Source organism: Ictalurus punctatus, chromosome 20, assembly GCF_001660625.3.
Source record: "Ictalurus punctatus breed USDA103 chromosome 20, Coco_2.0, whole genome shotgun sequence".
NCBI classification, from domain to species: domain Eukaryota; kingdom Metazoa; phylum Chordata; class Actinopteri; order Siluriformes; family Ictaluridae; genus Ictalurus; species Ictalurus punctatus.
The window spans coordinates 160,227-177,726 of NC_030435.2; the positions used below are offsets into that span (position 1 = coordinate 160,227).

The following is a 17,500-nucleotide window of genomic DNA, read 5'->3' on the forward strand; positions in this document are numbered from 1 at the left end:
GTTTGTAGTTTAATCCGTGATTATTTCTCTGTAAAGTCTGTAAATCACACACACCACTCACGTGTGAATGTTAGCGCGTGAGAAATCAAGCGAAGGCTTCATGACTTCATGAGAATAATAAAATGTGAAAGATTAATGTGGAAATAAACCTGTCATATGAGGAAAATCACAAAGTCCAGAAAAGTTGATTTTATTTTAAAGTGTGATTTAAAACTGAGTTCTCTCCTGAACTTCTCTAAACCTGTGCACTGATCATTCATTATAGAAATCAACTCAATGATTTATTGATTTTATAATTAGGTTACACTTCACTGCTGTACAATCACCTTCATAAATATAAATATATAAATATAAAGGTATAAATGTAATAGAAATTGCACAGTAGTAAAGGTTACCGAAATAGGCTGATATATGATATATAAATATCATATATATATATATATATATATATATATATATATATATATATATATATATATATATATATATATATATATATATGATATTTATATTTTAGATATTAAAACTGTTTAAAGACGTTGGTTTGTGTGAACATTTTTCAGTCACGTGTAAAACTCACGTGCATTTATCTACAGTTTCATTTCTACATCCGAGACAGACCATAATAACAAATAATAATAATAATGCATGGTGATAATTAGACGACATGAAAGACATGATTATTTACTGCAGAAATATATTTCTAGGTTAAAAAATTATCTAATGAACATTAGTGTGTAGTGTCTCAGATTGGAAATTTTCGTACACACACACACACACACACCAGATTTTCAGCAAACACCCACAATCTTGCTGTATTTCCTTTATTTATCAGCGTCCATGTTTAAATGAATATAATACAGGATGAAGTGAAGACGTGGAGATATCGGTGTGTGAAATTATTCCGTGGTGATCAAATGCAGTGTATTTTAACTCTGGACATAATGAACAAGCCGCATTACAGTGTACAAGAACTCTAAATTCTTATAGAGAGTAAGTGAGAGAACGTGGTGTCTTCATTCAGTTTCTCCACTAGAGGGCGACACACACACAACCATTTTAATGAAAGATATTTAGGAAATGATGTGAAGATAATTGTGTAACCTCAATCATAACTATAGTTAGTGACCTTAACCTTCCTCCTCTTCTTAATATTTGTCTGAAACTTCCTGTTTGAAACGCTGTGTAAACAGTGGTGTTACTTCTCTCCATTTTAATACCTTGCATTGAAAGCATTCCCAGAATTCTATTCATGATTGAAGTTAAAAAATAAAAACACTGCATCAGAACATAACAGCTGAGAAAGGAGAATGAAGGACACTGGTACGAGAAGACCACCGAACCTTTATTCTTTTCAACAAAAAAAAAAGAAAGAAAAAAAAGAAGAGTAAGGAAAATGAAATATCCACATCCCTCGAGTTTGAAACAGGAAGTAGAAGAGTTGAGTGTGTTAGAGGAGCGGCAGAGTCAGAAACATTCACACTTTCACTTTTGTCTTTATTTTAAAAAGAGGGAAGAGAACGAGTTTATCAGAACAGCGTTTATTCATGACTGCTCAGGAGCCGGGCTTCAGGAAGAGAAACGACAGAGAGGGTTAATGTGGAGAAAAAACCCACAGCACCCGAGCAGTGTTTAAAATGAACGAGGGATACGAGAGAGAGAGAGAGAGAGAGAGAGAGAGAGAGAGAGAGAGAGAGAGAGAGAGAGAGAGAGAGAGAGATGATACTGCAGCAACCATGCTGTTGGCCTGTAGTCGTGCGTCTGACAACTTCAAGATACGTCTGAAACACACACACAGTTGATGTTTTATATTTATTTATATAATGCAGCAGAACCACAGAATTCACTCCACTATACAACCACAGACCAACTTAAATCAATTATTGTTAATGAGAGGTGATAGAGAGAGGTGTGAATACGTACAGCTGGCAGGTCGAGCTCCGTACCGCCTCATGATCTGATCCTGTGTGAATTTCACAAACGACTCGTATTGTTCTGTAATAGAGAGAACAGGATCAGAGACGTGACCAGAGCCATCAGCAGGAGGTTCACTGGACTGAGGCTGAAGCTGATCTTATATTACTCAGAAACATGCACTGCGTCGCTGAGGTGGAGATCAGATCTCCTCCTGTACCTGCCAGCTTGGTGTTGAGGATCTGCTCGTACTCCTCACGGATTTTCTCTTCGTGGTCTTTGAGGAGACGCTCGCACAGGTAGCTCACCTGCCGCAGGGTGAACGTGGGCTGGTCCTTCTTCAGTGATGATGCACCTGAGGAGGAAGAGGAGGAAGGAACCAGATCAGACTGTAAGCGGAGATAAAGATACTGTTCTATCACAGCTCAACACCAGTACTGAGTGCTGAGTACTGACTCCACCCGGGGTTTAGTGTTACACTCACTGTGTCATAGCAAGTGAGGGATTATTAGGGGCCAAGCACCAAAGGTGTGTAGATACTGAAACCATTACTTTTATTATTATTATTATTATTATTATTATTATTATTATTATTATTATTATTATTATTATTATTCTTCTGCTCGAGTCCATGTTAGCCCACAGAACCGCTTGTGGGAGAGTTGTGAAATTTGGCACACAGATAGAGGACAGTCTCAACATTAACCACAGTGATTCTGGAGTCACCATCTCAGACCCTCTAGCGCCACCAACAGCTCCAATTTGCACTCACATTTATGTTAATATCTTGTGAATGGTAAGAACTAGAAACAATTCTTCTTGGCTCTGATTCCATGGCTCAAGACGATTCTAATGCACCTATTACATCATTTTACATCCTGAAAACGTTTCGACATTTTGAATTTTCGGAAAGAAAAAAAAACAAGGAAAAAAAACCCAAAAAAAAACAACCACTAAACTTTTTTCTAACCCCTCCTAGGCTGTGGCTCTGATTTTCACAAAAATCAAATGAGATCATCTTCAGACCATTCCAGGAAAAAAGTTATGGATTGTGTGTTTATAAACCAAACGGTTATCGTTTAATGAGTCAACAAATTTGATGACGTGATGCCAAAACGATTCTGGGGCTGTATCTCTGCAAGGCTTTGGCATATTTACAAACTGTGTGTGTCATTGTGACCCCACACTGACCACATCACATCAGTGTGGTCACGGCGCCACCTACTGATCAAACATGATAAGCAATTAAAATCATAAACATTTCATATTCAGTCATGAAGTCGATAATCAACAGTAAATACAACCAATGACATCATATACAAACATGGTGCGAACCCTGGTGCATTTCCTCTTGGGTTCACGCGCACAGGTCAGAACACAGTGTGCGAGTGTGTGTGTGTGTGTGTGTGTGTGTGTGTGTGTGTGTGTGTGTGTGTGCTGACCTGACGGTGAGCTGGGGTTGGAACTCTCAGCTGCTCCGCCCGTCTCCGTCTGGTTAAACGCTCCCTCCAGCTGCCGTCGCCGTTGGTAACGACTGTACTCCTGCCGAATGTTCTGGAAGATCTGCTCTATAAATACAGAAACACACCATTTAACTCACAGTTACACCATGGCGCTGCTGGGATCTGCGTTCTGATTGGTTTTCTATCAGAGGGACGTGTGCCGCGGACGCTCCACACGAATGCATTAAAATCGCGTAACTGTTGACATGAACTTTTCTGTAAGGAGATGTTTATATTCGTGTAAGGAAGGAGTCTCCAGTGTCAGCGCTGTGCAACAGTCAGAGGTGAAGCTGGAACTTTAACTTCTTCCACAGAGGAGTTTACACTTCACTGTTTCTCACAAACACCACACTGATTTCTGAGAGAATTGTTTGCGCGAGTGTGAGAGATTCAGTTCAATACTGATTCTTAAAGTCATGTCACATCAGTTATAATTACAGATATTAAATAAATACTAATAAAAACACAATAACCCCATTAGTGTAAATATTACAGATAAATAAGAAACAGCATGGAGACAAGACAAGCACAAATGTATTTAAATGTACAAGAATTTAATAATATTCTAGTGCTCTAATTTAAGAAGTATAAAAACACATTCCACTAATTTCTCCAAATAAATTTACACAGTAAACTTTATCCTGCGTTTCATCCGGAAACTGTTTATTTTTAAACTTCACACGAAATACTGTTGTAATAATTGAATAATCAGTTTCCGGTCACGTGGTTGTATTTTTTTTTTTTTTTTGTAATTTAAGGTAAATGTTTTCATTAAATCCTCAAATAATTAAACACATAAGTAAATAAATAAAACTCGTGAGGTCCGGCTAGCTCTGTTAGCATTGTTAGCATTAATGTACAATGAAGAGTTCTAATCTGTACTGAAATACCACCGCGTTTTAAACGTGTTAAATACATAGTCCGGCATGTACTTAAAGCTCCTAATAATGTAGGTCGTTTTGATGCTGCTCGTCTGAGAACAAAGCTAACAACAACAACAACAACAACAACAGTTAGCCTACTTCAGCTAGCCTGATTAGCGACAGTGATGCTGTATTCCAGGATAATTACACTACAATTATATCAAACGTGGTGAAATACTTTTACACTTTTATTTAACACTAGAAACCTGAATGTGGATATTTATAAAGAGATAATAGGTCGTAAAGATGAGACGTGACGTTTAACTATAAAAACAAAGCTAGCTACAAAAAAAACTAGCTCAGGCTTCAATCCCAATCCGCGAGCCACTTCCTACACTTCTGCCCTACATAGGGTTTATAATAACGGCTGTTGTAGTGCACTAAAAGTCTGATAGAAGTGCATTCGGACTTCAGCCGTAGATACTGAAGCTAAACCTGAACCAAGTCTGTATACAGGTCTAATAAAACCCGAATAATCGGTGCCTCCTCACCTGGAGTTAGCCGGTGTTCTCCGCTCATGGGCTGAGGGGACACCGGGTTCACAGGACTGTCCGTCTGCGGTCTCAGGCTGCACCTCTGCGGGGAAGGAGTAGCGGCGGCTCCTGCTAGCGGGCTGCACCTCCGGCGCTTCGGGGACTGAGGGCCCAAAAGGGCCTCGAACTCCATGGAGCGTTTTAACGTCGCACCGCACGCCATGTTTTCACCAGAGTGGATAAAATCACAGACGAGTTTTAGGGCTTTTAAAATCCCAAATGTTCAGTAAAACCTCCGATTTCCGCTCTCTCTCAGCCCGTCTTTCTCTCCGTAGGCTTTCTTTATTAGCTCAGCGGTTAGCTCCCCCTCCCACTCACACCGGTTTGGATTTGCCAATCGCCAATGTCGTAGCAAAATGCTGTTGCGTCACAATGGCGGACTATACCATGTGTCCCACATAGGGGTGTCCTACTTCCTCTTTAAAATGCTTCCTCTCAGTACATATCATTTTTGTTGTGTTTTTCTGACCCACTCTGAGGAATGTTGCTGTGTGAATTTGTACAAAAGACTCTAATATGATAATAAGATAATTTAAAAAAAAAAGCTTAAAGGTTTCATTTAATAACACTTATTGTTCCTATTTTCATCCTAAAATATTTTACACACATTCTGTCTCTTGACCTGTTTATAACATTTACACGTTATTCAATAAATCAACTATTAATCAATCAATAAATCAACTATATCCTTAATTACTATGAAGAGCTTTAACCTCAGTGTACTCCGGCTCTTTACATGGATGGACTGGGTTTATTTTTATATATTTACCTTTGCACCAGCAGTCCTACACTGGGACTTTGACACATTTCTGAATTTAATGGATCACTGAGGAAACATTTATATAAAATAAAATTAAATAAAATAAAAACTCTCATTACACAAAAAATCCTCAGGAATGTGTGTAACTGTGTGTTTATTCCAGATCTTATGTTCTCTGCAATTTCCCTCTCATAATCAATAATGTATCTTCTTGTATCTATCTATTTACATTTAGTATTAAACCAAATGTGTGTAATTGTATTATAATTGTTAAGCTTGTCTAGGCAGATAAACAGATAAACAGGTAAAACTGTATGAGTAGGGGCTGGAAAAATCCAACATTTCCAGTGTCTTTGTGTTTTATTTTTTAAATTATTATTCTAACGTTCTCTGACCTTATTTTCCCTTTCACTGCTCTACACTCTTAGAAAAGGGTTCTTCAGTGGGTTCTCCATATAATTGTGTGTATTTACCTTAAGGGGTCTAGTTTGGAAGCCTTTCTGATCGTAGGGTTCTACACAGAGGGAGAACCTTAACCTTGATGATGCTCAAATAGTGTATTAATCATAAGAAAAATCCAAATGACATCAGCTCAAATGTTTACATCCCCTCTCTGAATGTGATATAAATATTGTATAATAACATGTATATGTATATGTTGTAGATATTTATAACTATCTCATATCTCTTTCACTTCCTCTGAATATGGAGCTTTCAAAGCTTTTGGATTCTCTCAGATGTAATATTGAGTTTGTGGCAGTTGGTTAGGGCAAAAATATTTTCTGTCTTAAAATATACCTGTTTATTATATTTGTTTTGTTGCAGGAGGCACTCATATTTCATTTGTAATACTTTTACACTTTTTTTCTTTACTCCACTGGGAATGAGAACTTTTGCCATTGACTGTATGTATGTGCAACTCAAGCTTAACATTTTTGTCATTTTAAAACAAGCTTTATTTATTTTCTATTGAAACCTTATAGAGAGTAATTGGAAAGACAAAACTCACCGTACTGACCCTAGTATCTTTAAGTATCACAGCAGCACATGAAACTAATACAAGACAACATGAGTCAAAATGAGAAATAAAATTGAGAGAGAGAGAGAGAGAGAGAGAGAATGAGAGAGAGAGAGAGAGAGAGAGAAAGAGAGAGAGAGAGAACCTTCCTGCTGTTGTTCAATCTGTAAAAGTGTGAAGCATGGGAATAGCTGATGATGGTTCATCCTGCCTTTTTCTACATGGGTGTGGTTTCACAGGTCAGACCTGTACATCTGATCTGTTCATCACAATGTACATGTGTTGCCTATTTCGCATACATTCTGTGCTTGAACATTATTAATTCTCAAGAGCTCCAAACAAACAATTAATCATTCTGATTCTCTCACAGAAACATGTTCAGTCCTACATTTTCTAAATTCTAAATTCAGCATTTTTCTTTGGATAGTGTGGATTTTATTAACTAAATCAGACGTGTTATTTTAGAACAATTTTAATATGCAGGGTGTGAATGATGAAGTGTGGTGATGAACATACATGAAGAAATAAGATAATTAAAATGAATAGAATGCTCTGGAAGTAAATGACACAATAAAACACAGACCAAACATTTAACACCATCATAAACACCATCATAAACAGTCTTCCTACAGTGAGCGTGATGAATCCTTAGTGTGGAGTTTTTAATTCCATTAGAAAACCATCAACTACATATACTACATATAACTACATATATAGTCACAGGTCACTATACGGACCATTTCCATTGTGATATCAATGCATATGCAAAATGCTCAATACAGCGATAACCATTACACCCCATTACAAAAACCACCAGGAACCATTAGAAACCAGTAACAGATAAAAACAATTCCTGTGGGCCCCACAAAATTGTTTTTTTTTATCAGTGTGGGGTAATTGTAATCATTTTCACAAACATTTTAAATAAAAGAAAATTGTAAAATATGCAGTGGTGTTTGATGGTATTCAAGAAATCGATCATTAAGAACAAGACATAGATAAAGATGAGAAAGGAATGAGTTATAAACAGAATAATGTATACCGGAATGGAGGGGAGGGATCTCAGTTTTAATGAGTCAGAAAGCTCTTCATGTCAGTAAATAAGAGGAATAACAAACAGGAGTGATCGGTCCGTAGGAAACTGAATATCTAACGCGATTTGCTCAACAGATAAAGCGAAAATAAGATGTATAATAAAGTGAAAACTCAGAAAAAGAAAGTTTTCTTTGTGAAACTGCGTCACCATCTCTAAATACGTGACGTAACGAAGGCAGCAACAAGCGTGTCGCGGACGCCTATTGGCTGCTCCAATTGAGTGCTCAACGCTGATTGGTCGCGTCCTAGCTGAGCTACTTATTCTTGACTGAGGAGCCATTTTGTTGTGAGAGAGACGAAGCGGAGGAGAGAGTGAACATCTCAGCTGTGGTGTTGGGGCGAAGAGGTTGTTGACTCCTGTAGGAAGTAACTTCTTCACCAAACAGCTGCAGCTGGTATAGTACGTGGCGTTTTCACCCACAAATCTTTAAGGAAGTCGGTAAGTCCTCGTTTTGTCTTGCTGTTTGCTAGTTAGCAAAGTTAACTAAAAAAATCCATCTGGAGGTATTTTTCGCACCCGTATTACTGTTCATCTCAACTCCTGCGTTAGGATTGGCTAGCAGTTCGCAACTTTGTGGTTCCACTGGCTAAACGCCTGTAAATATGACGTCCTGGCCAATCATTGCGTAGGAGGCGGGAGTTACAGAATGCGGGTGGTAGAAGCAAACCGCAAAACAATTGATCGGCCGCCATATTGTGAACGCCAGCTCTTTGTTTTGGTAGGGTTCCAACTTAATTTTTTTTACTGGACATTTTCCTGCATGTTTATTATGTTTAGTTTAGTCTAGGAATGCATGATTCTGCTTTAATTATGGCATTAATTTATCGGGGTAATATCGAATGGGTGTAGTAATAATAATGTAAACAACCCGAGTTTTGGTGTCGAAGAACCTTTGTTTAGCGAATGCACCCAGAGTGGGTAATTATGTAGCTATATTATAAACGACATTTGGGGACTAGAACAGTTTTGCAATACAATCCAGCTGTGCAGTATTAAAAAACAACAACTACTTTTTGTTTTATTTGTAGATTTAAGGGCTTCCGGTAGCGCAGTGTGTGCCGAGGTGAGTTGATGTTCAGCTCAGCTTCACGACAAAACGCTGCTTTTTGGCACATGAACACCATCAACACCATCACTACCATCAACATCGAGCTAAACACGTGTGCAGTGAGAAGTAGACGGACTACTTCGAGGACCTGGAGACAGATCAGTGACGAGACAGTGAGAAGGAGAAACCTCTGCACAGGCAACTTTACCACAACAACAGAGAGGTAAAGCTGTGCTGCAGAGGACTGTGATGATGATGATGATGGAGGTGGTGATGATGATGATGATATGGTGATGGAGGTGATATACAGTATCTCACAAAAGTGAGTACACCCCTCACATTTGTGTAAATATTTGATATCTTTTCATGTGACAACACTGAAGAAATGACACTTTGCTACAATGTAGTGAGCGTACAGCTTGTGTAACAGTGTAAATTTGCTGTCCCCTAAAAATAACTCAACACACAGCCATTAATGTCTAAACCGCTGGCAACAAAAGTGAGTACGCCCCTAAGTGAAAATGTCCGAATTGGGCCCAAAGTGTCAATATTTTGTGTGGCCACCATTATTTTCCAGCACTTACCCCTCTTGGGCATGGAGTTCACCAGAGCTTCACAGGTTCCACTGGATTCCTTTTCCACTCCTCCATGACGACATCACGGAGCTGGTGGATGTTCAAGACCTTGTGCTCCTCCACCTTCTGTTTGAGGATACCCCACAGATGCTCAATGGGGTTTAGGTCTGGAGACATGCTCAGCCAGTCCATCACCTTCACCCTCAGCTTCTTTATCAATGCAGTGGTCGTCTTGGAGGTGTGTTTGGGGTCGTTATCATGCTGGAATACTGCCCTGTAGCCAAGTCTCCGAAGGGAGGAGATCATGCGCCGCTTCAGTATGTCACAGTACATGTTGGTATTCATGGTTCCCTCAATGAACTGTAGCTCCCCAGTGCCGCAGCACTCATGCAGCCCCAGACCAGGACACTCCCACCACCATGCTTGACTGTAGGCAAGACAAACTTGTCTTTGTACTCCTTGCCTGGTTGCCGCCACACACGCTTGACACCATCAGAACCAAACAAGTTTATCTTGGTTCCAGTAATCCATGTCCTTAGTCTGCTTGTCTTCAGCAAACTGTTTGCGGGCTTTCTTGTGCATCATGTTTAGAAGAGGCTTCCTTCTGGGACGACAGCCACGCAGACCAATTTGGTGCAGTGTGCAGCGTATGGTCTGAGCACTGACAGGCCACACAAAATATTGACACTTTGGGCCCAATTCGGACATTTTCACTTAGGGGTGTACTCACTTTTGTTGCCAGCGGTTTAGGCATTAATGGCCGTGTGTTGTTATTTTGAGGGGACAGCAAATTTACACTGTTACACAAGCTGTACACTCACTACTTTACATTGTAGCACAGTGTCATTTCTTCAGTGTCGTCACATGAAAAGATATCATCAAATATTTACACAAATGTGAGGGGTGTACTCACTTTTGTGAGATACTGTAGATGATATGATGGAGATGATGCACAACTGTTTCTTTGTAAGACTCTGGATTTTTCAAACCTACATATTAAAATTGGTATAATTTTATATACATAGTTGTTTGATCATAAATATCATAATTTATATTGTTTTGCAGAAATCCCTTGGAGTCATGAGGTAATATTTGTGTAATATAGCTGAGATTAGAGAAATAATGGTTTCGCTTTAGAGTTCAGGTCATTTTAATTGTTTTCAGGGTTTTAATGAGATTTATTCCGCCTCAGACTTGTATAGACCCATATTCTTATAATTCTGTGTAATAGCGGTGAGATTTATTTTTAAAACACTTCCACATCCTTGCTCAGTCTTTCTGCTGTAATTGTGGGTTTTTCCACCTTTCATCAGCATAAAGGACGTCATGTGGTTGTGGAAGACGTATGGAATGATTTCTGATTTCCTGAATATAATTCTAAAATACGATGTTTGTGACTCCGTAATAATAATTTCCCTTCTTTCGTTATTGAGATACGGGAAGTCTAAACGTTGTGGAACGTTCTAAAGACATGTTAAGTGTTTATTATATAACGCTGTGCTGATTTTAGTCTTCTGTTGTGCTTGAAGTCTAAACTCACACCTGTATAAGGTTTATCACAGGTACAGTTACACAGGATCTAATCCCATGTGATGTTATTTACGTTTTTCACGTCATCAGGTGACATCCAGCACAGTCAGAATGGGAGGTGGTGAGAGATACAACATTCCAGCGCCCCATCCCGATCACTCGGCCTCCACAAAGCACAGCCACGTCGGCAAGGCCAAGTCGAGGATCCGGAACCAGCGCGCCGGCGCATTTCCTGCGTCTCCCGGTGCTCAGATGACCCCCGAGAAACAGGCGGAGAAGGAGAACTGCGGCTCGGTCCGTTTCTCCTACAGCGATCAGTGCTGGGGCGGAGCCGTGACTCACCTGAACAACATCCTGGTCACGCACTGCAGCCACGCCTACGCCGGCGCCAAATTCAGCGAGCCTCCTTCCCCCAGCGTGCTCCCAAAACCTCCTAGTCACTGGGTTTCCCTTCCCATGATTCCCTGCGATCGGCGTGAGATGATGGCCTTTCAGTTAAAGAGCCTCCTCAAAGTGCAGGCGTAAAAAAAAAAAAACCCACAATGTTAACAAACATCAGCGACTTCGTCAGGCTCCGCCCCTCCTGCAACGCTGCAGCGCCATGATATCTATTTTAAGCGGGACCATTTCTGCAAACGGTTCCTTTTTAAATGTAAATAGTTTTTTTAAAGGTTCGGGCGGGTATTGCATCGCTGCGGCCTTACAGGAGGGTGGAGTTTAAATGTGTCAATCAACGAAACGCTCAACTGGATCTCCTTCTTGCTAATGTTAGGTTTTGTTGTTTTTGTTGGCCGTTAACGTGTGAGAGAGTGTGAGAGAGTGTGAGAGAGTGTGAGAGAGTGTGAGAGAGTGTGAGAGAGTGTGAGAGAGTGTGAGAGAGTGTGAGAGAGTGTGAGGGCGATGGGACAAATCACTTCACACGAACGTGTGCATCACAATAATCATCGTTTATATTTCAGCACAGACAAGTTTTGATGCGAATCTGTGTGTGTGTGTGTGTGTGTGTGTGTATGATTTATCCTCACAGCATGGTGCGCACACACACCTTGTGGTTTCAGCTCCTGTAATTTTATAATTCGCGCTGTGCGCACTGCACTATGGGGGTTGAAATTCTACGAGGTGTGTAAATAAGCAGCGTCTCCTTTCTCTTTATTCCACCAATCATCAGTGTTTAAGTTCCGTGACGTAATCCAGTGTACAGTTTAGTTTCAGACGGGTTTAAAGGAGCGCTTCTGAGGGCTCTTATTAAAGTAAAGTACTAATCACACCACCGCCACAGAGCCGTGACCTCAGCACACGCTTGTCTGGAGGATTTACACCACAGAGGAGATTTGAACACGATCAGTGACGTACGTAGCTTTCTGGTGAACGATGCGGAGGAAGGCGGGTGGGGGCGGGGCATCGGGGTGTCGATCATCTCGCTGTCTTGCTTCGTTCGCCTGTTTGCCACGGGGCGCGTCGCTAACATCGTGTAGCAATTAATCCGTTTACCTTTTTAAAAAGGGGCCAAATTTTTAGACTCATTCAACCTGTTCTTTGCCTTGCACTGTGTCCATGTTGTGAGCGTGAAGTACCCCCACCCCCCTGCTTCTTATTTCTGTATAACGTGTTCAGGCGTGTGCTGTATCGGATCCGCTGCCCGATAACCGTCCGATCTCATCGCTTTACGCTGATGGTGGACCTAAAAACAGTAGATGGTTTAATATGGAGCGCGCTGGCGCTGTATCGCAGGTTTAGATGTCAGTACGATCACATCACTTCCTCTGACAGGTTTACGTTATCCACGATGCGTTACGACGATAACCGTGGATTATTTCTGCCATTACGCCGTGGATCTGATTATCGGCACTCGCCTGAACACGGCGTCCCTCCTCTGCACACGGCGTGTTAGCGGCCAGCCGGAAGACGACTCTGAGGAGCCGTGTAAATAATGAGCTGTATAAACCTGTAGTATACTGTATATTAAACGCAGGGTTGTTTTAAACCTGCTGATAAAGTATTTTTAGTAATAACACTGAATGTAAGTCACGCAGAAGACGTGGCTTGATTTGAAATGCTGAAATTATTTTTGTCTAAAAAAAGAAAATATTTGCCTGTAGCGAGTCTCTGCCTGTGATCCTGCACAGCTGTTTATTACTGAACACGCAGACCGGGAAACAAGCTGGAAGTGCAGAGTTTATAAAATATATATGTTCAAATTCCACAGACTCTTTTACACACACACACACACACACACACACACACACACACACACACCATTTTCAAATAAGAACCATGGGTTTGTTTTGTTTTTCCAAGAAATATTTTGTCTTGATTGTTTCAGTAAGTTGTAACGGACGCAGGTGTATCAGGTGTGAGTTTCTTCCTCCGCAGACTCGCATTTGAATACAGCGCTGTAATGTTTTTGTTTTAATTGATTTTCTTATGTGTGTGTGTGTGTGTGTGTGTGTGTGTGTGTATAAAGGTATCTCAGCCTTCCCTAATAATTGGCATGTAATAATTTGTCCCAAACTTGTAAGAAAGTCACTTTAGGAGGGAAAAAGAAAAGTTAAAGCCCATTTTATTGTAATTGGAATGTAGTAAAGTTTTTAAAGCACTGTCTGATTTGGTTAAAAAATAAATAATAAAACTCCTCCCCTTTCACCCCCCAAAACTGTGTGTGTTTTCCTTTGTCTGTAAATAAGTAATGAGTGTGATGTGATGTGATGTGATGGTGAGGCGTCGGGGAAGTGGACTGTAGTAAACACTCCTCACTCTTCTGTGTGAAACATTACAGATGTTGGTGAACTCTCGGACACATCTGTCTCCGTTTCCCTCTGCAGTGTTTTGGGTTTATTATGGAAAGATCGAGCGCTGTTAGGTTTCCTCTCCGCTACAGAACACAGGTTCGAGTGTCTGAGTTTGGTTCTAATTTAAATCTCCAGTCTTGTAGAAGTTAATTTTGCGATGGTTTCACATTTTGCTCAGTAATTAACGAACCCCTGAGGAGGGAAATATTCCTGATCCACCCTGATGTTCTACATTAGAACCTGATTCTGTAGGTAATGTTAAATAACTACCACTGATACAGCATGCTGCTCAAATACTAGTTCATTTATTATTATTATTATTATTATTATTATTATTATTATTATTATTATTATTATCATCATCTACCAGGACGGTTATATATTTAGATACTCATATTTACCTCATGTCACACCTCAGCTATATTTAGTGACGTGTTATAGCTAACAGTTTAGTACCTGGTGTAACTTTGGTCACTCGAATAGCACGCTGTAGCATGATTTTAGTATCGTTTTTAAATTGGGGTACAGTGTAATGAGTAGGAATTGTTTTATTTGTTGACATGCTAGGTTTGCTAATAAATACAATGCAGTGACGGTTGAGTGTTTAGGATGTAACTGTTACTGTAGAAATCTGTGATTTAGACATGACACTAAAGTTTAGGTTAAATGTCGAGTTTCTGTAAACTGGTGTATTGAGCACAGAGAATAAACTTTATTACTGAAGATCCATAAAGAGTTTTTCTGCCATTGAAATTATATCCATAAACATATTGATAAGAATATTATCAGTGCACAGTTTTTATTAAATTATATAGAATAGAATTTAAATTAGCAGTGATAGTTTAATGCTAGTGAGGGCAGACTGAATATTTTGGATTATGAGGAGTATAATGTGATGTTTATATGTGGAATTTAACTGGGAATAGTTTTGGGACCCCCCCCCCCCCCCCCCCCCCCCCCTCACACACACACACACATTTTATTTTCTCCACAGGTGAATTTGTCCAGGCTCTAAAAGCCTTTACATCAATGTGAGCTGATTAGCTTCACCTGTTTCCTACTGAACATTCAGAAATAAACTGCAGGTTTCATGATGTTTATTTCAGTAAAATGTGATTATTACAGAAAAAATACTGTAAAGAAAGAAGTGTTTCAAAACATGATTATAAACACAATCCAATTTATATTCAGATTAATTTTATATGTATATATAATGTTTAAAATGGTTATAAGTATAAATGCAGTAGATGTGCAATATCTCGTAATGAGAAATACAATTACAGAAATTAATAACTTACTGTAGTTAGAGTTAAATTAAAAAGTTTAAAGTTTAATTATGAAGTAAGTCTTTAAACAAAATGAAAATTATTATAAAACCGAGTGCATTTGAATATTCAAAGAGAAAACATTGCTATTAAACAATATTTCAGATTTGGTAAAGAGTTAAAGATAAATGAATGTATAGCGGTTCATGGAGAGCATTTGATGAGACACAGAGCTTTATACCGAGACTGACAGTTCATATCTCTCCATCTGAAGTCGCTCCGTGGATCGACGGCGCCGCAGTGCTGAGAGAGATGATGCTCGGGCTGTTTCCCTTCATCCCAGTAGGAGTACGGAAACACGGCCTTCCCATCGGCCCAGATCCAGAACCCAAAGAGTCGGCTCTGTCTAAGCCCCACCCACACCGGCTCAGAGACACGCCCCCTCTTGAGCTCAGACTCCACCTCTTCCTGTTCAGATTCAGAATCGATGTTGAGAATTCCAGCCCTGTTCCCTTCACGACAGTAATCCAGCGCTTCCTCCCAGCTCAGAGCCTCATCACTCACATGGATGGAAGCTGATAGAGACAGAAAACCCCAAAAGGAGGAGGATGGTTTAGAGTGATATCAGAGACAGAGACTCACACCAGCTGTGTTCTAGTCATCATACAGAAGATTGCTGAGACAGTTTTACTGTTTGGAAAGTCCACACTTACTGCTGTAGCACAGAGGGTATTGATCATTACTGCACGGTATTGAATACCATTTCCCTTCAAACAGTTTAACACAGTCGCTTGATGATGGCTGAGGTTCACCACTCCCCCAGTTTCTGTAGGTGGAGTTTCCTCCATCGGTCCACTGCCAGTCATCACACAGCAGGCCGATCCAGAAGGGCGTGTTGCTGCTTAACCCTTTAATCTTCACCTCTTCATTCTGCTGCTGATCTCTGATACTGACCAGGTCAGTGTAGTTCCCCCTGCAGTAACGCTGAGCACCAGACCAGGTCTCACTCTCAAGGATTAGATGATAATTGGGTTTAGATTTAATGTCACCTGTAGATGTGAAAAATATAGACTCATAATTTATCAACAATCTTAGAGGTGAAATTTTTTTTTGTATTTGGACCTGTGATAGTTACCTTCTTCATAGCACATGAAATATTTTGTCATGTTGCACTGAATACTGTCCCATCCACCATCAGCCTTCATAGTAGCACAGCGGCTCAATGTCCCACAATCCCCTGCCAGATTTCTGAATGTTACAGGATCACCATTAGACCATTTCTCACTGAAGTTACTGCGATAGAGACCGATCCAGCCTGCTCCACGATAAGTCTTCGTCATATTATACAGGTCAGTGTTGTCTTCATCAGAGTACACAGTGACGAGGTCGGTGTAATTTTCTCTGCAAGCTGCCCGAGCCTCAGTCTGATTCATGTCACTCGGAATGATCTGGAATGTAGTGAGACGGCTGTGGACTGGAGGAGAAAAAGCTGTGGAAGAAATTTCTCCTGTTAATGAATCAGGACAGAGATGATGGAGGGAAATGTGATGAGGATGAACGATCATTACGTATAAATCTATGACTGTGAGAATCACATGATCACCTGTGTGTGTGTGTGTAGATGTGTGTCACTCATTCTGTAAACCTATATCTTTTTAACTCTCAGATATGTGTGCCTAATTTTTTGTCTGTTTTTGATACCAAGTTTAACATTCAATAAAATAAAAAATATATTTTAAGTCTCCTGTTATAACGAGTTATGTAGTGTATTTTTCAGCACAGTTAGGTTGATGACACAAACGTGTTGCTGAATGAATTGTGATTGGTGTAGAGGCTGAATAACAAAACCTGTGATTGGTCAACATGTGGACCCGCTGTTTATACTAACTTCCTCCTCCAACAATTAACAGATCACAAAAGTGAATAAACATAGCTGAGCAACATGTGCTACTTCATCAGCCTGAAACTCTAGAACCTCCACTAGAACATCGGTCCATGAAATTTCCACAATTACGTATGTACTGTTTATACACTCATTTATTTTAATATTAACAGAACTGTATATAATGGTTCCAGTAGGTGGTGCAGGAGATGGTGGTGTTGGTGTCTCACGGCGCTGTGGGACCGTCAGGAACACGTGGGGAACTCTGTAGCTCATCATACTTGTTTAACTCTGTGTGCTCGTAGCTCTTTAGTCTTTTATCTCATTGAATAGACTTTTCATGATTCATAGTAAATAGATTTATACTCAGTTTATTTGTGCCTTTATAAATGACTAGTGTTGAAAGTCATTCATTGTTTTATGTAAAGTGTTGTTATATTAATTTAAAATGAAGGGATCTATAAATAAAGATCATTTAAATGAACAAAAAATAACATGATGTGTGCATCATTTGTCTGCTTTTCCTTTTGACATAAACTTTATATTTCCTGATTCCAAACACTTAACCCTCCCAAAATCAAATTAATGCTCTGTTAACCGCAGCATTCATCACACTCAGAATAAAGTCCCAATGAGTTTCTTTTCTTTTGTCTGTGCCTCCATCT

The 17,500-nt window shown here is 39.8% G+C and overlaps 3 protein-coding genes across 4 annotated transcripts in view; 1 reads left to right on the forward strand and 2 right to left on the reverse strand.

Moving 5' to 3' along the window:
* Positions 1-1,324: 1,324 nt before the first annotated feature.
* Positions 1,325-5,180, reverse strand: akirin1 (akirin 1; the record flags this gene model as incomplete). Its single annotated transcript, NM_001201001.1, is given in 5 exon segments — positions 1,325-1,781; positions 1,924-1,995; positions 2,135-2,269; positions 3,357-3,482; positions 4,831-5,180. Coding segments are annotated over 5 exon segments (549 nt in total). The 3' UTR covers positions 1,325-1,770.
* Positions 5,181-8,015: 2,835 nt separating this feature from the next.
* On the forward strand, positions 8,016-13,552 carry pnrc2 (proline-rich nuclear receptor coactivator 2). 2 transcript variants are annotated; one of them, XM_047162713.2, is made up of 4 exons: positions 8,016-8,184; positions 8,296-8,464; positions 8,775-9,017; positions 10,990-13,552. In XM_047162713.2, the coding sequence occupies exon 4, from the start codon at positions 11,011-11,013 to the stop codon at positions 11,422-11,424; it is 414 nt and encodes a 137-aa protein (XP_047018669.1). In that variant the 5' UTR covers positions 8,016-8,184; positions 8,296-8,464; positions 8,775-9,017; positions 10,990-11,010; the 3' UTR covers positions 11,425-13,552. The 2 variants fall into 2 exon arrangements, with proteins under 2 accessions (XP_047018669.1, XP_017350762.1); XM_017495273.3 differs by lacking the exon at positions 8,296-8,464 and having other exon boundaries at positions 8,017-8,184.
* Positions 13,553-14,725: 1,173 nt separating this feature from the next.
* Positions 14,726-17,500, reverse strand: part of LOC108280365 (macrophage mannose receptor 1) — a 5,412-nt gene continuing 2,637 nt past the window's right edge. Inside the window, exons 3-5 of the mRNA XM_053673743.1 lie at positions 16,089-16,442; positions 15,667-16,002; positions 14,726-15,528 (exon numbers count right to left, since the gene is read on the reverse strand). Of these exons, the coding sequence (XP_053529718.1) occupies positions 15,158-15,528; positions 15,667-16,002; positions 16,089-16,442 (1,061 nt within the window). The 3' untranslated portion in view covers positions 14,726-15,157. The remainder of the gene's footprint in view (positions 15,529-15,666; positions 16,003-16,088; positions 16,443-17,500) is intronic.